At 35.2% G+C, this 14,735-nt stretch overlaps 1 protein-coding gene across 1 annotated transcript in view; it reads left to right on the top strand.

The window, feature by feature from the left end:
* LOC136025438 (protein Star-like) overlaps positions 1-14,735 on the top strand; it is a 62,175-nt gene continuing 47,440 nt past the window's right edge. The window contains exon 1 of the mRNA XM_065701467.1: positions 1-304. Coding sequence (XP_065557539.1) covers positions 97-304 — 208 coding nt within the window. The 5' untranslated portion in view covers positions 1-96. The remainder of the gene's footprint in view (positions 305-14,735) is intronic.

Below are 14,735 nucleotides of genomic sequence, written 5' to 3'. Positions count from 1 at the left end.
ATTTTCAAAACTTTATAAATATAATTAATTAAATCCATTTGAATTTTACAGGTTGGTCAAAGAAAATTCTTTGAATGTGGAGCGCTAGATGGAGTCATGTTATCAACAACACTACACTTGGAGAGGTTCCTCAACTGGACTGGTGTGCTAGTTGAACCAGATATTATATATTACTCAGATATGAAACGTGCGCATCGCAAAGCTTACGGAGTTCAATCATGTCTAAGCCTTGAACAACATCCTACTATTGCAAACTTTAAGTCTTCTCCTGTTGTACATAAAATCAAAGGAAGCAACAAAACAAGTAAGCTGAAATTCAATTGATATTTCACATTATATAATAAGATTTTAGGATTTATATGACCTAAAACAACAACTTATGATTATGATTAACTCAAGATAATGGTATTTTTTCTTTCTTGAATCCTTTGAATTTAATTCATTATGGGAAAATCCTGAGAGAGCAAAAATTTTAAGCTTTTAATTAGCATTTAGTTTAGCCTCACAATGTCACAAAGAGTAATATATTACGTTGGAACATTCCATACTAAAACTGCCCGTAGTCCGAACAATTTAGGCAGTTTTTGGACCTTTGTGTATTTTTCTTTCAATCATATTAGGCTATTTCTATTATATTAAATATATATATATATATATATATATATATATATATATATATATATATATATATATATATATATATATAAGCTATTTTTCCCGGAATAGTTGAATACCAGACTTGAGGGTTTGAAATTTGGAAAATATGGAAGATGGATGGAATAATTTTGGAAAAACAATTTGTGAAGTTGCTGATGGTGTCTTATGGAAGAAAGTTATGACGGTAGCTAGAAATATTAGTGAAAAAATCTTGTGTTTAACAGAGAGTAGACGGGTTTTGTACAATAATTATCTGAGCTATAGATCATTTGAAAACAAAAGAAATGTAAAGAAAGTGGAAAAAGTATTAAAATATGAACTAAGGAGGTGTGAAGTAGAGGCCATGGATAAAGTTTCCAAGGATCTGGAAGATGCAGGTACACGGCATAATAGTAAAATATTATACCGGCATGGTAATAAATGGAGAAGGAGTATGTAATTTAGACTTGTTCAAGTTAAAGATAGGAATAGGGCTATAGTTAGCGACAAAGAAAAAGATTAAAGACAGATTGGTGGAACATTTTGATAATTTGCCAAGCTGAGATAAAGTTGCAAGAATAGATATAGAGGGAAAGGAAAAAGTTTTTTGATAGATTGGATGTGAAAGAACACATGTTTTGTGAGGAAAAATAAGCGACAGTATAGAAATGATTAAAAAATAATAAGGCTCAAGGTGCCAATATTGCGGTAAATGGGCTGTGTAAGTATGATGGCTTATAGTTCGGAAATAGGCTACTGAGGATTATATTATTATTGTTGAAAAAGTAGAAGTAGTCACGATTTTTGGAAACCTTTAATTCAACCACTGTATAGAAAATATGATAAGAGTGAGTGTCATAATTATCTTGACATTAGTCTGCTTTTTGTAGGTAGCAAATAATTTCTTAGTAATATGATATTTTTTAGACTGAGAGATACTGTAGACAAACTAATAAGAGAGAACAGTGTGGTCTTAGAAAAGATAGAGGATGTGTCGACCAAATTTTCACTCATAGGTTAATAATCGAAAAGTGTCTTGTATCTTAAAAACCATTGGTCTTCAGTTTTATAGATTCTGAGAAAGCGATTAATTTTGTTTATAGAAGAGCCTTAGCAAAGGTCTCATCCTTATATTGTATACAAGACAAATAAGTTAAAGTGATTTGTGCTATGTACAAGAATAATACTGCTGAGGTTAAGGTAGGAACTGACGTTAGCAGCTCGTTTTGTATTAAATCAGGAGTTAAAAAGAGTTCTGTTCTATCCGCCTTCATATGGGTCGTTTTTATAGACTTCGTCATAAAGAGCACAATAGAGGCAATGGGAGAGCAGGGAATCAAATGGGAAGGAAAATATCTAATAGACTTAGATTATCCTGATGATTTAAGCTTACTTGATGAAAATATGAGCAAAATGAATGAGATTTTAGAGGTTTTATGAATTCAGAGTGCTAGAATAGGTTTGAAGATTAATGTTAAGAAGACTTGGTCACTAATGTCAGGAATAAGTTAAGACAATAGGGTGACGCTGGTTAACGAAAAGATTGATCAGGTGGGATGCTCCACTTACCTTGGTAGTATTATTTTTAAAGACGGCGGGAGCAGTGAAGATGTTAGAAGTAGAATTGCCAAGGCCCAGGGTGTCTTTTTTACAGTTAAAATAAAGTTTGGGAGAATTGGAAGATAAGTCTGCAAACCAAAATGAGAATATTGGAAGCTATAGTGATGTCAGTGATCAAGTATAGCTCTTAAGCATAGGCTCTCTAAAAAGCAGATGAAGTTTTACTAGATTATTTCCACAGACAATGTTTACAGATTGTTTTGGGTACCCGAATGACAGACCGTATTTTAAACAATAGCCTTTACGAAAAGTGCAGTTCACTTCAGGGTCTATAGTGAAAGAAAAGTTGAGATTGGTAGGCAATGTAAACAAATGAGGAAAGATATATTGCCGAGGATGGCTCTTTCCTGCCAATTGTTTGGGGCTAAGGGGAAAGCAGTTCATCCTCGTCTGGGATTGAAGAATGTCACAAATAAGAATTTAAAGGAAAGAGAAACTATCTGAGAGGATGTACGGAGGAAGGCTTTGAATAGATTGGAACGCAGAAGGGGTGCTTGTAGCTATGTTGGCCTCAGGTGACTTTGTGCTGCAGAGAGTTGCAGTGACTAGTAGTAGTAGTAGTAGTAGTATCCCAAGTCAGAATAGAGTGGGACTAAAATTACCCATCCAAGAGATACGGCAGAGTAGAGCTTAAAAAAAACACAGTTAAAGGTTACTAACGCTCCTTGAGTTTGTTTGAACCACCTTAAAGACGTTTGTTGACGTTAAAGTGGTTTAACGCACATAAAATCTCGATGAAGGAGCTCTTACTTTTACAATGAAAGGGCAATCTTTGAAAATGTTTGTCACTACCCCCAGTATTTTTACAGTTCCCTCGTAAAAAAGGATGTAAATTCGGGTTTTGCTTGTCTATTATTTTCTAGAGAAATTTCCACCGTTAGTATCCATTAAAATATGATTTTCATTTTTTTTGTGAATAACTTAAAACTTGAATAAAATAGACACATAAATGCTTGAGTCAGTTTTAATCACTGTTGGAATTTTAATTTTGAGGTGAAAATCTTCAAACAAGATCGCATGAATTTCCATTAAAAACGCATTGCACTTTAGTTTTCATTCGCTTGACTTTTTGTTAAGATTCATTCTTTGTTTCTGTCCTACTCATTTATCTTAGCCCTTATATGTGACCAACTCTATAAAACAGTTTCACGAAAAAGAAAAAAAAGAGTGCCATATATTAGCTGTATAAGAAAGGTAATTAAAGTGAGTGATCAAAGAGTAATCAAAAATACATTAGCCTGGTTTCTGTAGGTTGAAATTTAATCAGTATGATGATACTTCTTAGACTTACAGATGGTGTTGACAAGATATAAAGCAGAGAACAGTGTATTCTTTTGAAAAATTAAGGAGTAGGTTGACCAAACTTTCTCTCTTAGATTAATAATTGATCAGTGTCTGAATTATCAAACAATTTTAGTATTCAGTTTTACAAATTATGTGCAAGCTTTTGATTTAGCTAATAATAGAGCCTTAGAAAAGGAATTATCATATATTGCAATACCAGACAAATATATCAATGTGACTACTATTATGTACTAAAATTAAACTACTGTGGTTGAGTTAAGGAATGAAATTAATAACTGGTTTCATAATAAATCAGGAGTTAAGCAGTATTGGACTGTATTCCCATTTATACGGTTGCTTTTTATGGAATAAGTCCTAAGAAGAACATAGAATCAAATAGGGAAGTAAAACTTTCATCATCATGCAGATAAAATTGCTGATTTCATCCTTGATGAAAGCTTTGGCTTTTAGACATTTTGTGAAATTAGGGAAAAATAATAGGTTTGAACTTAATGTTTCCCAAACTAAGTCGCTAATGCTAAGAATAAATGATGTTGAAAATGTGACGCTGGGCAACGGATAGATCGATCAAGCAACCAGCTTCACATATCTAGGTAGTATTAATAGCAAAAGTGATGGGTGCAGTAAAGGTGTAAAAGGGTTGAACATCCAAGCACGTAAAGGTAAAGAAAATTTGACCTTTTAAATATCTGGGGATTTCGAAAGATCTATAATTGGAAACACTATACGCCTCTATAAAGAGCATTGATGGCTCAATGTATTATATATTTTTTTTTTTACCCAAGGCACTTATAGAAAAAGTTGTAGAAACTTTCGATCAAGCATATTGTTGGCAAATATTTTCTCCCTATTCAAATAAAGTATCCAAATCAGAAAAATCCTTTATTTATTCAAGAACAGACAAATCAAAACAAACTAAATTAATCCAATGAAAGTTCATTGCAGTCCAAGTTCAGTACCTTGGAACTTCAAGTTCAAGTTATATTTATTTTCATAAAATAACAATAACAAAACCAATATCCCAAAGGGCTCAGAATGGCCCGTTATTTGGGAAACGGCATACAATAAATAAAGAATCACAAAAACTTGTCATAAATATACTAAACAACATCTAAATATAAATATGTAAGGAAAAGAAATCAACTCACCGGCAGTCCCCACGAAACAGCGACCCTCACATCACCCGATAATAAAATACAAATTAAAATTCACGCGTCATCGAGGATACAACACCAACAAAACAACAACCTAAAAAAAGGAAAAAAATAAATAAATAAACCATAAGAAACATTTAATAAGAAGCCTTTAATAAGAAACTTTTCATCTGTCTCTTAAAGGAGTCAAGTGTTCGTGACTGCTGGATCTCAGCGGGAACCAAGTTCCAACCACGTCCCACAGTCACGGCCTGGCCGAAGTCTGAACGAACCGAGAAAACTCGGTTCGTTTTTCTATATTACTTAGAAAAACCATGAAAGCGGAAAATCATTTGCTTTCATAGATCTCAGTCGGGTAGTTAAAGTAAGCTGATTTTTGCAGAGCTAATGACCAGTGAGTCAAACGAGCGTTGTAACTTCAAGAAAAATTAAGCCACCTGAAAGGGATGTGGTCCATTTCTACGAAGAAAAGGCGTCCCTTCAGCTAGTAATTGAAGTTTCTGATTCCTTGTTTGAGAGCCAGAACATTCTTTTCCGCGGTTGAGTAACGTTTTATAGCCAGGACAAGTTTCCCACTCTGGAATGCAATAGGGTGCTCTTCGCCTTCTGTTTGGGGGGGACCGCTCCGAAACTTATGTCAGAGGAATCTCTCTGTATAAAAAATTATAATTGCAATTTGGCTTTAATAAAACAGGGGCTTCGATGAATGCTGGTCTTAGGTTTTCAAATTTACCAACCTGTATTTCGTTCATCTTCAACTTGTTTGGAGAACCTTACTTCAGAAGCTAAGTGAGCGGCTCAGCAATTTAAGCAAAATTCTTGATAAACTGTTGATAATATGTTGCCACCCTAATAAAAGAACGAATATCATTCTCGGACACAGGCTGGAGAAACACTTGAACGGTCTAGACCTTACTTTCCAATTGGGGCAATTTCCCCATTTCCAAAGCGGGAATCCTGGCAAAACACCTCGTTCTGAGCCAATTTAATCTTTCTAGGGTGAACCCTGAATCCTGCTTTTTGTATGCTCTCTAAAGGTTCTTTTAACATGCACAGGGGCTTCTTACAAACCTCACTAAAGATTAAAATTTTATCCAAATAGGCAAGAGTGAATATCTTAAAGGGCTCCAAAACCTTATCCATAAGACGCTGGAAGGTAGTGGGAGTACCATGTAAGCTGAATGGAATGACCAGAAACTGATAAAGCCTGGAGTATTTCTGAAATGCTGTATTTTCTCGGCTACCTTTCTCCAGTTCGATCTGCCAGTACCCTTTAACCAAGTGTAGGATACTACTAGATATTTTCTTACTGGAGAGTATCATGGATTAGGAGATGGTTCGATGATGCTCAAGATGACCATGTGGTTGACATGCTGGTTACTGTTGGCTTCGTGGGATGTGATATGACCCCTACGTCAGAGGTCGTGACTAACCTGTATTAATCTGATTTTTCAAAATCTTTGTTCTTCCTGGTGTCTATTCTAGAAATCCTGGAGTAGATTTAACAGCTCTTCCTTTCCCTTTTGACTAATGTGAGCTACTGATTCACACAAACCAGAAGAAACTTTGCTGTCACAACTGTTCATACGTTCAAATATGTTTAGATTTCTGTCAACGGCAGTCATCAAAATTTCTTGCAGTCTCCTCTGGAATCAACGCAGAAGGTTGATGTGAACTGCTCTGTATTTCCTTCTTTCTTCTGGCATCTCAATTTCGTAATTGACTCTGCCAATTTCCCCCAATACATTAAATGGGCCTTGCAACAGCATTTTTAGCCAGTGTTCACCTGCACCGAGCATTGAGACTTTCTTCCCCACCAGAAGTTCTGGCTTTGTATGACTGTCGTAAGGCATTTTTCGTTGTCCCACTGCTTTTATCCAGTTTTGTTCAGCTTCCTTCATCAATTTCTCAATCGAGAGTGTAGTTTCAACAGTTCAGCAGTTGGTCAATTTTGTCTTAGATCCGCTTGCACTGCCTCCTACAATTCTTTGAGGATATCCAGTGGTCCTTTTGGTTGCCTACCCTGCAGGAGTTCAAATGGTTTGACTCCCAATATAGACTAAACTGCTTCGCGATACGCTAACAACATGCAGTTAATGAACTGGTCCAATTAATTTGGATTTTCCATAACATATTTCTTAAGCAAGTGGATTTAGGTGTCATTGAGTGTGTCCACCAGTCCATCAGTCTGGGAATGATACAGAAAAGTCTTTATCGTGTTTATACCAAGCATTTTATAAACTTCTTTTTTGCACTATAAGCTTTTGGACAGAAAGTTTGATTCCTTGTCAGTCAAAATTTCAAAATGAACAGTAAATTGGGAAAAGTATTGTTCAAGGACCTCTGCAATCTTTTTTTGCATTTGTCGTCCGTAGAGGTAACTCTTCCAGATATGTGGTGGTATAATCAAAAATTACAGGAAGAAGCCAATGATCAATCTGTGATGTTCTTAAGGCGGAACAATGTTAATAGCCGCACGGTAGTAGGGCTCCTCCACTATGAGTAAGGAAAACAGATGTACCTTCTCTTTCGCTTTCAGCTTAGCAGCGAGCTGACATGGCTTAAATGTTTCAATGTGTTTTTGGACACCTTGTCTTATTCTTAGACAGAAGGACGATGCAAAATCCAATCAAAAGTACGCTGGCTACCAGTATATCTACTTAACGGCGAGTGTTGGGCCAACCTCATGATGAAGGATCTGCAAGACTCTGGCAGAACAAGTTATAATACTTTCTCGTCCACTGACGAAGACCTCTTCCTAAACAGCAAATCATTAAGGATATCATAGCTTTCATGCAGCTAAGCGTGCTTGAAACAACTTACCAGGCTTTGGTCAGCCTCCTGTATTCGTTTAAGTTCATCTCCAGTCAGCTGATCCGGGCTTATCTCCTGAGCTGTACCCAACAAAAGAGGCTTGTAAAATCACGCTCTAAGCTCTTCTTATTTCAAATCTTTTGTTGTCTGTCTAGTCTCTCAGTGTTTCAAGGATCCACGTCTATTATCAAAATATCTTTTTTTTGAAGATCGACTCTCCCATCCTTTCATGTAGGTGAATCAGGAATACTCAGCAATGGAGGCGAGTCAATCGTCCTTGGTATGGATTCATCCTGTTTAAGCTCTTTTTGGGAGTAGTTCTATCTACAAGTGCTGAAAAACTCTAATATTAGGCTTTTTCTTTCCAAAGTGCGGACTGAAAAGTTCATTGAAACGAGGAAATGATGTCTCAATTATTACGTCGTCAGGATATTCGCTTGACACAGCAACGGGTACACAGTCACTGAAACCTTCCCATTTCCTTCCTACCTGGATATGAACTCTTTTAACAGGATACGATGTGCAGTCCCCACGGACATAGCAAACTTCTGTCTTCTTTAAAGGGAAAATATCGTCCGGTATTTACTTCTAATGCATGGTACACAGGGTGCCACCACTTTTAACCAAGAAAGTTGATGGTTGCCCCTAAATATCGCCCTCGAAATAGAAATGTATCTGTTCATCTTCAAATGGACTCGGACTTCGATCTAGAAGAGTTCGTTTTTTTGACTGTCGGAAATCTTTAGCCCTATGCCGTTTCTTCCTGCAGTTATAACAGCTTTCATAATTCTTTTGTGACGGTGAGGTGCAAGTGGCTGTGTTTCTTGCATATTTCTTCTCTGTCTTAGGCTTCTCATCGTGATTTTGAGTTTCTCAAGATTTCTTTTGTCTCCTTGACAACTTACATGAAACTAGATTTTCGTTTCATTTTGCGAGAAAGTATGCTTCAGCTAATCTGCATACTTCCACCAAAAGTATCTGGTCAAATTCCTTTAGATGTATGCGTAGTTTGTCAGTTCTTCTGTTTTTAAATCCTGACTATCAAACCATTTGACTGATAGTCGCTCTGGCTTTCTCCTATAGTCAATGAAAGACTAATGTATCTCCTTAAGTTTGGAGTGGAAACAAACTCATCAAACTCATCCACGTAGGGAAAAAGCAGCCATTTGAGTTACTTCAATGAGAATCAAAGAGCAACTGAGGAAAAATTATGAAAGTTGAAACTTAATTAGTTATTCTGTTGCAAAATAATCCTCTTGTAAGCTAACATTGAAGCAACTCTTTTTGGTCTATTGGGTAATCTTGTCCCCTGGTGATTGTGTAAAATTTTAATTCCCCCATCGAAAATCGGTTCATTTTTCATAAAAAATATCATAAATTTGGGTCAATATTTAAATTCCCTGTGTCTCTATTTATTGAAATATTAGCAAATTTATGTTTTTTTATTTCTATAGCCTCCCTTGCCCACTGAGAATAACCTCTATCATTAGAAATAGCTTTAGCATCATCAAATTGTAAAAAATGTTGGGGATAAAAGAATGTATGTTCAGCTAGAGCTGAAACAAAAATTTCGGGAGGCTTTCTTAGTTGTAGGATTTTTTCTATTGATTTGCGATGCTCAATAAATCTTTCAGTAAATTGTTGGTGAGTTCTACCAAAATAAAACTTTCCACAGGAACAAGGAATTTTATACACCCATCAAACTAAATCTCCCCGGGTTAAATCCTTCCCAGAATTAAGAAAACTACCTAATGGTCTCACTGATTGGAAACAAGTATCAATGTTATGTTTACCTAAAATTCTTTTAAGCAGGTCCCCCAAAGTAGGTACATAAGGTAAAGAAATGAAAGTTTTCGGTAAGTTGAATTCTGTGCACTGTGAAACTCCAATAACCCTATTGTTGTATTTAATGCGTCTGTTTTTTTATTATTTCATCAATGAATTTAATCGGGTAGCTATTGCAAAATAAAACAGCCCTTAAATGCAACAATTCAGAACCTAAAAATTCCCGGGAACAAATCCTGAAGCTCTATCCACCAGTGCAATCACAACCCCTCGTTTCACTGAAATAGGGTGGCAAGAGTGAAAGTTCAAATACCTATCACTGTGAGTAGGCTTTCTATAAACTGAAAAAAATAAATGGAACTCCCTTTTAATTAATAAGATATCCAGAAAAGGTAGTTTATCACTTTCTTCAAACTCCACTGTACATTTTACGTTTTTGTTAAAACTATTTAAATGTTTATGGAAAAGGTCTAAAGACTCTAAACCGTGTTTCCAAATGCAAACCACATCATCCATGAGTCTGCCCCAGAAACAAGGAGAGAGCCTAAAACTGTGTATGGCGGAGGTTTCAATAGATTCCATGAAGAGATTTGCCAACAAAGGGAAGAGAGATGCCCCCATAGCCAAACCAAATACCTGTTTGTAAAATTCACCTCTAAAACCAAAATAAAGAGAATGTTCATTTGCAAGGATAACTAATTTCATAATGACTTCAATCTCAAAACTCACCGTGGTCACATCTTGTGTCAGATCAAAGTGCTTTTGTAATTTAATCCTTAATATATCCTCGCACATTTTTACGTTAAAATTTGAATACATGGACACCACATCAAAACTAAAGAGAATTGAATTCTCCTCCAGTGTGAAATTTTTTAACTTATTAGTACTTATCCTCGTTTTTTATCCTCGTTTTTGTCTGGGTCCTGCCACTAAGAATTTGTTGTCTAAAACTCTTAGTAGTCAACAAGAGGCAGTTTTGTCGAAGGGTTTTAGATTCTGTTTTCCAACTCCAATATCTTATTCAAAAATAATTTCTAAGGTCGAGTCAGGAATTATGGCTTCTACTGATAAAGTCGAAGCTCCTCAAGAACTTAGAGCTGAAATCGTAAGGAAACTTAAGACTTTTAACATGAAAAAAAAAATTGAGAATGATATAACACAAAATGACATTAAAATACTTTCTGATTTGAAAAAGGATAAGACCCTTACTATTACTAAGGCAGATAAAGGCAATACTATTGTAATTATGGACACTGATGATTATGATCGTAAAATGAATACAATGATTTTGGATACCACTATTTACAAGAAATTGGATTCTGATCCTACAGATAAATATGTACAGTCGATTAGAAGGGAATTGGAGTCCCTGAAAAATAATTTAAACATTACCGCGCCATTTTATAATAAATTTTATCCAAGAGATTGTTCCGCACCATAGATCTATGGTCTACCTAAAATTCATAAGACGGGAGTCCCCCTCCGTTCCATTGTATCAACTTTTCATCACCAGTGGGGAAATTAGGAAAGTGGTTGTCGGTGGCATTGCGCCCACTCTTAGGAACACAAAAATCACATATAATAAATGCCACTGATCTTACTAATAAGTTAAAAAATATCACACTGGAGGAGAATTCAACTCTCTGTAGTTTTGACGTGGTGTCCATGTATTCAAATTGTAACGTAAGAAAGTGCGAGGATATATTAAGGATTAAATTACAAAAGCACTTTGATCTGATACAAGATGTGACCATGGCGAGTTTGGAGATTGAAGTCATTATGAAATTGGTTATCCTTGCAAATGAACATTGTATTTATTTAGGTTTTAGAGGTGAATTTTACAAACAGGTGTTTGGTTTGGCTATGGGGGCATCTCTCTCCCCTTTGTTGGCAAATCTCTTCATGGAATCTATTGAAACCTCCACCATACATAGTTTAGGCTCTCTTCTTGTTTCTGGGGCAGATTCGTGGATGATGTGGTTTGCATTTGGAAACACGGTTTTAGAGTCTTTAGACCTTTTCCATAAACATTTAAATAGTTTTGACAAAAACGTAAAATTTACAGTGGAGTTTGAAGAAAGTGATAAACAACCTTTTCTGGATATCTTCTTGATTAAAAGTAGGTTTAATTTATTTTTTTTTTATTTTATAGAAAGCCTACCCACAGTGATAGGTATTTGAGCTTTCACTTTTGCCACCCTACTTCAATGAAACGAGGGGTTGTGATTGTACTGGTGGATAGAGCTATCAGAATTTGTTCCCGGGAGTTTTTAGATTTTTAATTGTTGTATTTGAGGGATATTTTATTTTGTAATAGCTACCCGATTAAATTCATTAATGAAAAAATAAAAAAATAGACCTACTAAACACAACAATAGGGTTATTGGGGTTTCAAAGTGCACAGAATTAAACTTACCGAAAAGTTTGTTTTCTTTACATTATGTACCTACTTCAGGGGAGATGCTTAAAAGAATTTTAGGTAAACATAACACTGATACTTGTTTCCAATCAGTGAGACCATTAGGTAGTTTTCTTAATTCTGGGAAGGATTTAACCCGAGGAGATTTAGTTAGATGGGTGTATAAATTTCCTTTTTCCTGTGGAAGGTTTTATTTTGGTTGAACTAAGCAACCATTTATTGAAAGATCTATTGAGCATCGCAACTCAATAGAAAAAACCCTACAACTAAGAAAGCCTCCCGAAACTTTTGTTTCAGCTCTAGCTGAACATTTATTCTTTTATCCTGAACATTTTATACAATTTGATGAGGCTACAGCTATTTCTAACGATAGAGGTTTTTCTCAGTGGGCGAGGGAGGCTATAGAAATTAAAAAACATATATTTGCTAATATTTCAATAATTAGAGACACAGGGAATTTAAATGTTGACCCAATTTATGATATTTTTATGAAAAATGAACCAATAGTCGATGGGGGAATTAAAATTTTACACAATCACCAGGGGACAAGATTACCCACTAGACCAAAAAGAATTGCTTTTTGTTTTTAGATTAGTTTTCTTTTAATTTTCTATCTTTTGCTGAAGACGCCTTGTTTGGATACAGGCGAAATATCCATGTTGTTTTAGTCTTTCAATTCTACTGGCCGTCGTCTCGTTTGAAGTTTTCTTTTTGTTGGGTTTTATCCCTCTTGATTGTTTATTGTCATGTCTGGCCAGTTCGGCTTAAGAACTTTCATATTAGTATCTAAATTTGTCTATCTATAGTAGAAGTTCTAGTGCCCATTTAAGTCATAAAGTGATCAAATGTATCTTCCTTCCTCATACCCACTTGTCCCATAATGCACTCGATAGAAATTTCGATATGGCTGTTTTGTTCAAAATAATCGATATGTCAAACAAATTTGCCTCCAGGGTTGACAAAACCCTTTAAACCCTTGAGGGCCAGGGCTGTAAATTTGTCGTAATCGATCTTTTCTTAACATATAAAATTTTCATTGAAGGGATGGTTGTATAGTCTTTGAATGAGTCTCAGTTGATTTGAAAATTGAAAGCTCTATTTTGATTTTTAAGAGTCAAAAGTGATAGGAGAGCAGCCATCCCCTGAAAGCCCTTTTTTCTCCGACTACTTCCGATCCAAATTTTGAAAAGACCATTTGGTTTGAAAATGACAATTTGAAGTAGTGGTCGCATAAAATGTGGGGGCTAAAAGTTCTAGATTTTCTTATAGAGGTGACAATGATGAAAGAACTAACAGCCCCCATTCTTCAAGTCCCCTTTCTCAGGCCCTTTTCCCCCTAACAATTCAGTAAGAATTTTGAGATAGCCATTATGTAAAAAATCTCCAAAGGTAAGATTGTTATGCTGTCAGATTACAAAACCCCTTCAAGAGTGCAGAGCAGGTGCTGTAAACCATGTAAGCTTTCGATTATTAGCATGCAAGGTTTTTATGGAAGCAGTTGTCGTATGAACTTTAAATGAAGCTCAGTCTGTTGAAAATAGAGATATGAGTTCCTTTATTAACTGTCAAAAGTTATCGAAGGGTAACCAGCTTCAGATAAAATATTTGAGATAGCCATTTTATTCCAAGTAGTTCAAAGGCTCAATTTCCATGCCTTAAGGATTGACAGGTTTCCCCCAAGCCTCATGGGTAGGAACTATAAACTATGAATTTTGATCATTGACAATATATGAGGATTTTAACTGGAAAACAGGGCATGTTTTTCTTTTGTCTATTCAGAACCAAGGATATTCAGGTCAAAACCATAAGGAAATGTTGAAAAGTATGCCAAATACAATCAAATTATGCTATGTTTCTTGGTGGTAGTGCAAATGAAGTATTGGTAATATTTACAGAGGGACTGAGATTCGAAATTTTCGAGCACTGTTGAGGAGATGTGGAAATTTTTTAGGGCTATTAGCACACTAGCATGCTTGCTCATTTTAAGTCCCCTTTTTTCAAAATTAATCAAAGATAAGAAATTTTAATTTTGTTTAAACTAGTCAAATGGTCTAATAGCTATGATTCTAAGGGAAGCCATTGCCCCCTAGCCCCCAAGCAAGAATTATAAATTATACAATTTGCCCATTGTGTAAATGCAGAGTTTTTCAGTAGAAAAAATAGGAGATATTTGATTCTAGGTGTATCCGAAAAAGCTAAGGGTTTTAAGGTGAAGCCTTGGAGTAATACTCGAGGAATGTTCTCGTGTACGTTGTACTTAAATAAAAAAGCTTAAAAAGCACTGTGTATTCAGTTTAACAAAAAGAAGGAACTCTAACATTTAAAAAAATCCCATGGGCACTGAGTTTATTCTTTCAGACCTTGTTGAGCAGAACGTGTAAAAGTTGTTTGAAAACTGCCAGCCTTCTCCCGTACCTTTTTTTAGTTTTTTCACCATTTGATTAAATATTTCAGAAGAAAAAAATTGAGAAAGACATCTTCTTCTAAATGAAAGAAGCTCAACAGACTTTGCCTATGGAAATCAGTGCTGCAACAAGTACTCCAAATTCTTACTTAAGTATCAAATATCATGTACTTTTCAAAATTGTACTTAAGTATTACTTCAAGTACTACTTCAAGTAATTACTCTATGTATATATATATATATATATATATATATATATATATATATATATATATATATATATATATATGGTTCAGGGTGTTTTTTTACAGTTAAAAAAAGTTTGGAAGAATAGAAAGATAAGTCTGCAAACCAAGATTAGAATATTGGAAGCTACAGAAAAGCAGATGAAAAGTTACAAGATTTTTTCTATAGAAATTGCCTACTGATTGTCCTGGGTACCCGACTGACTGACCGTATTAAGGTTATTACGTCTTTAGGCCTTACGAAAAATGTGGTTAAATCCCACTTTCTAGGGCTATAATAAAATAAAGTTTGAGATGGCTAGGCCACGTTCTACGGATGAAGGATGACAGATTACCAAAGATTGCCCTTTTTG

Source organism: Artemia franciscana, chromosome 3 (genome assembly GCF_032884065.1).
Source record: "Artemia franciscana chromosome 3, ASM3288406v1, whole genome shotgun sequence".
In the NCBI taxonomy this organism is placed as follows: domain Eukaryota; kingdom Metazoa; phylum Arthropoda; class Branchiopoda; order Anostraca; family Artemiidae; genus Artemia; species Artemia franciscana.
The sequence above is the reverse complement of the archived record's forward strand: the minus strand, read 5'-3'. Positions and strand labels throughout refer to the sequence as shown.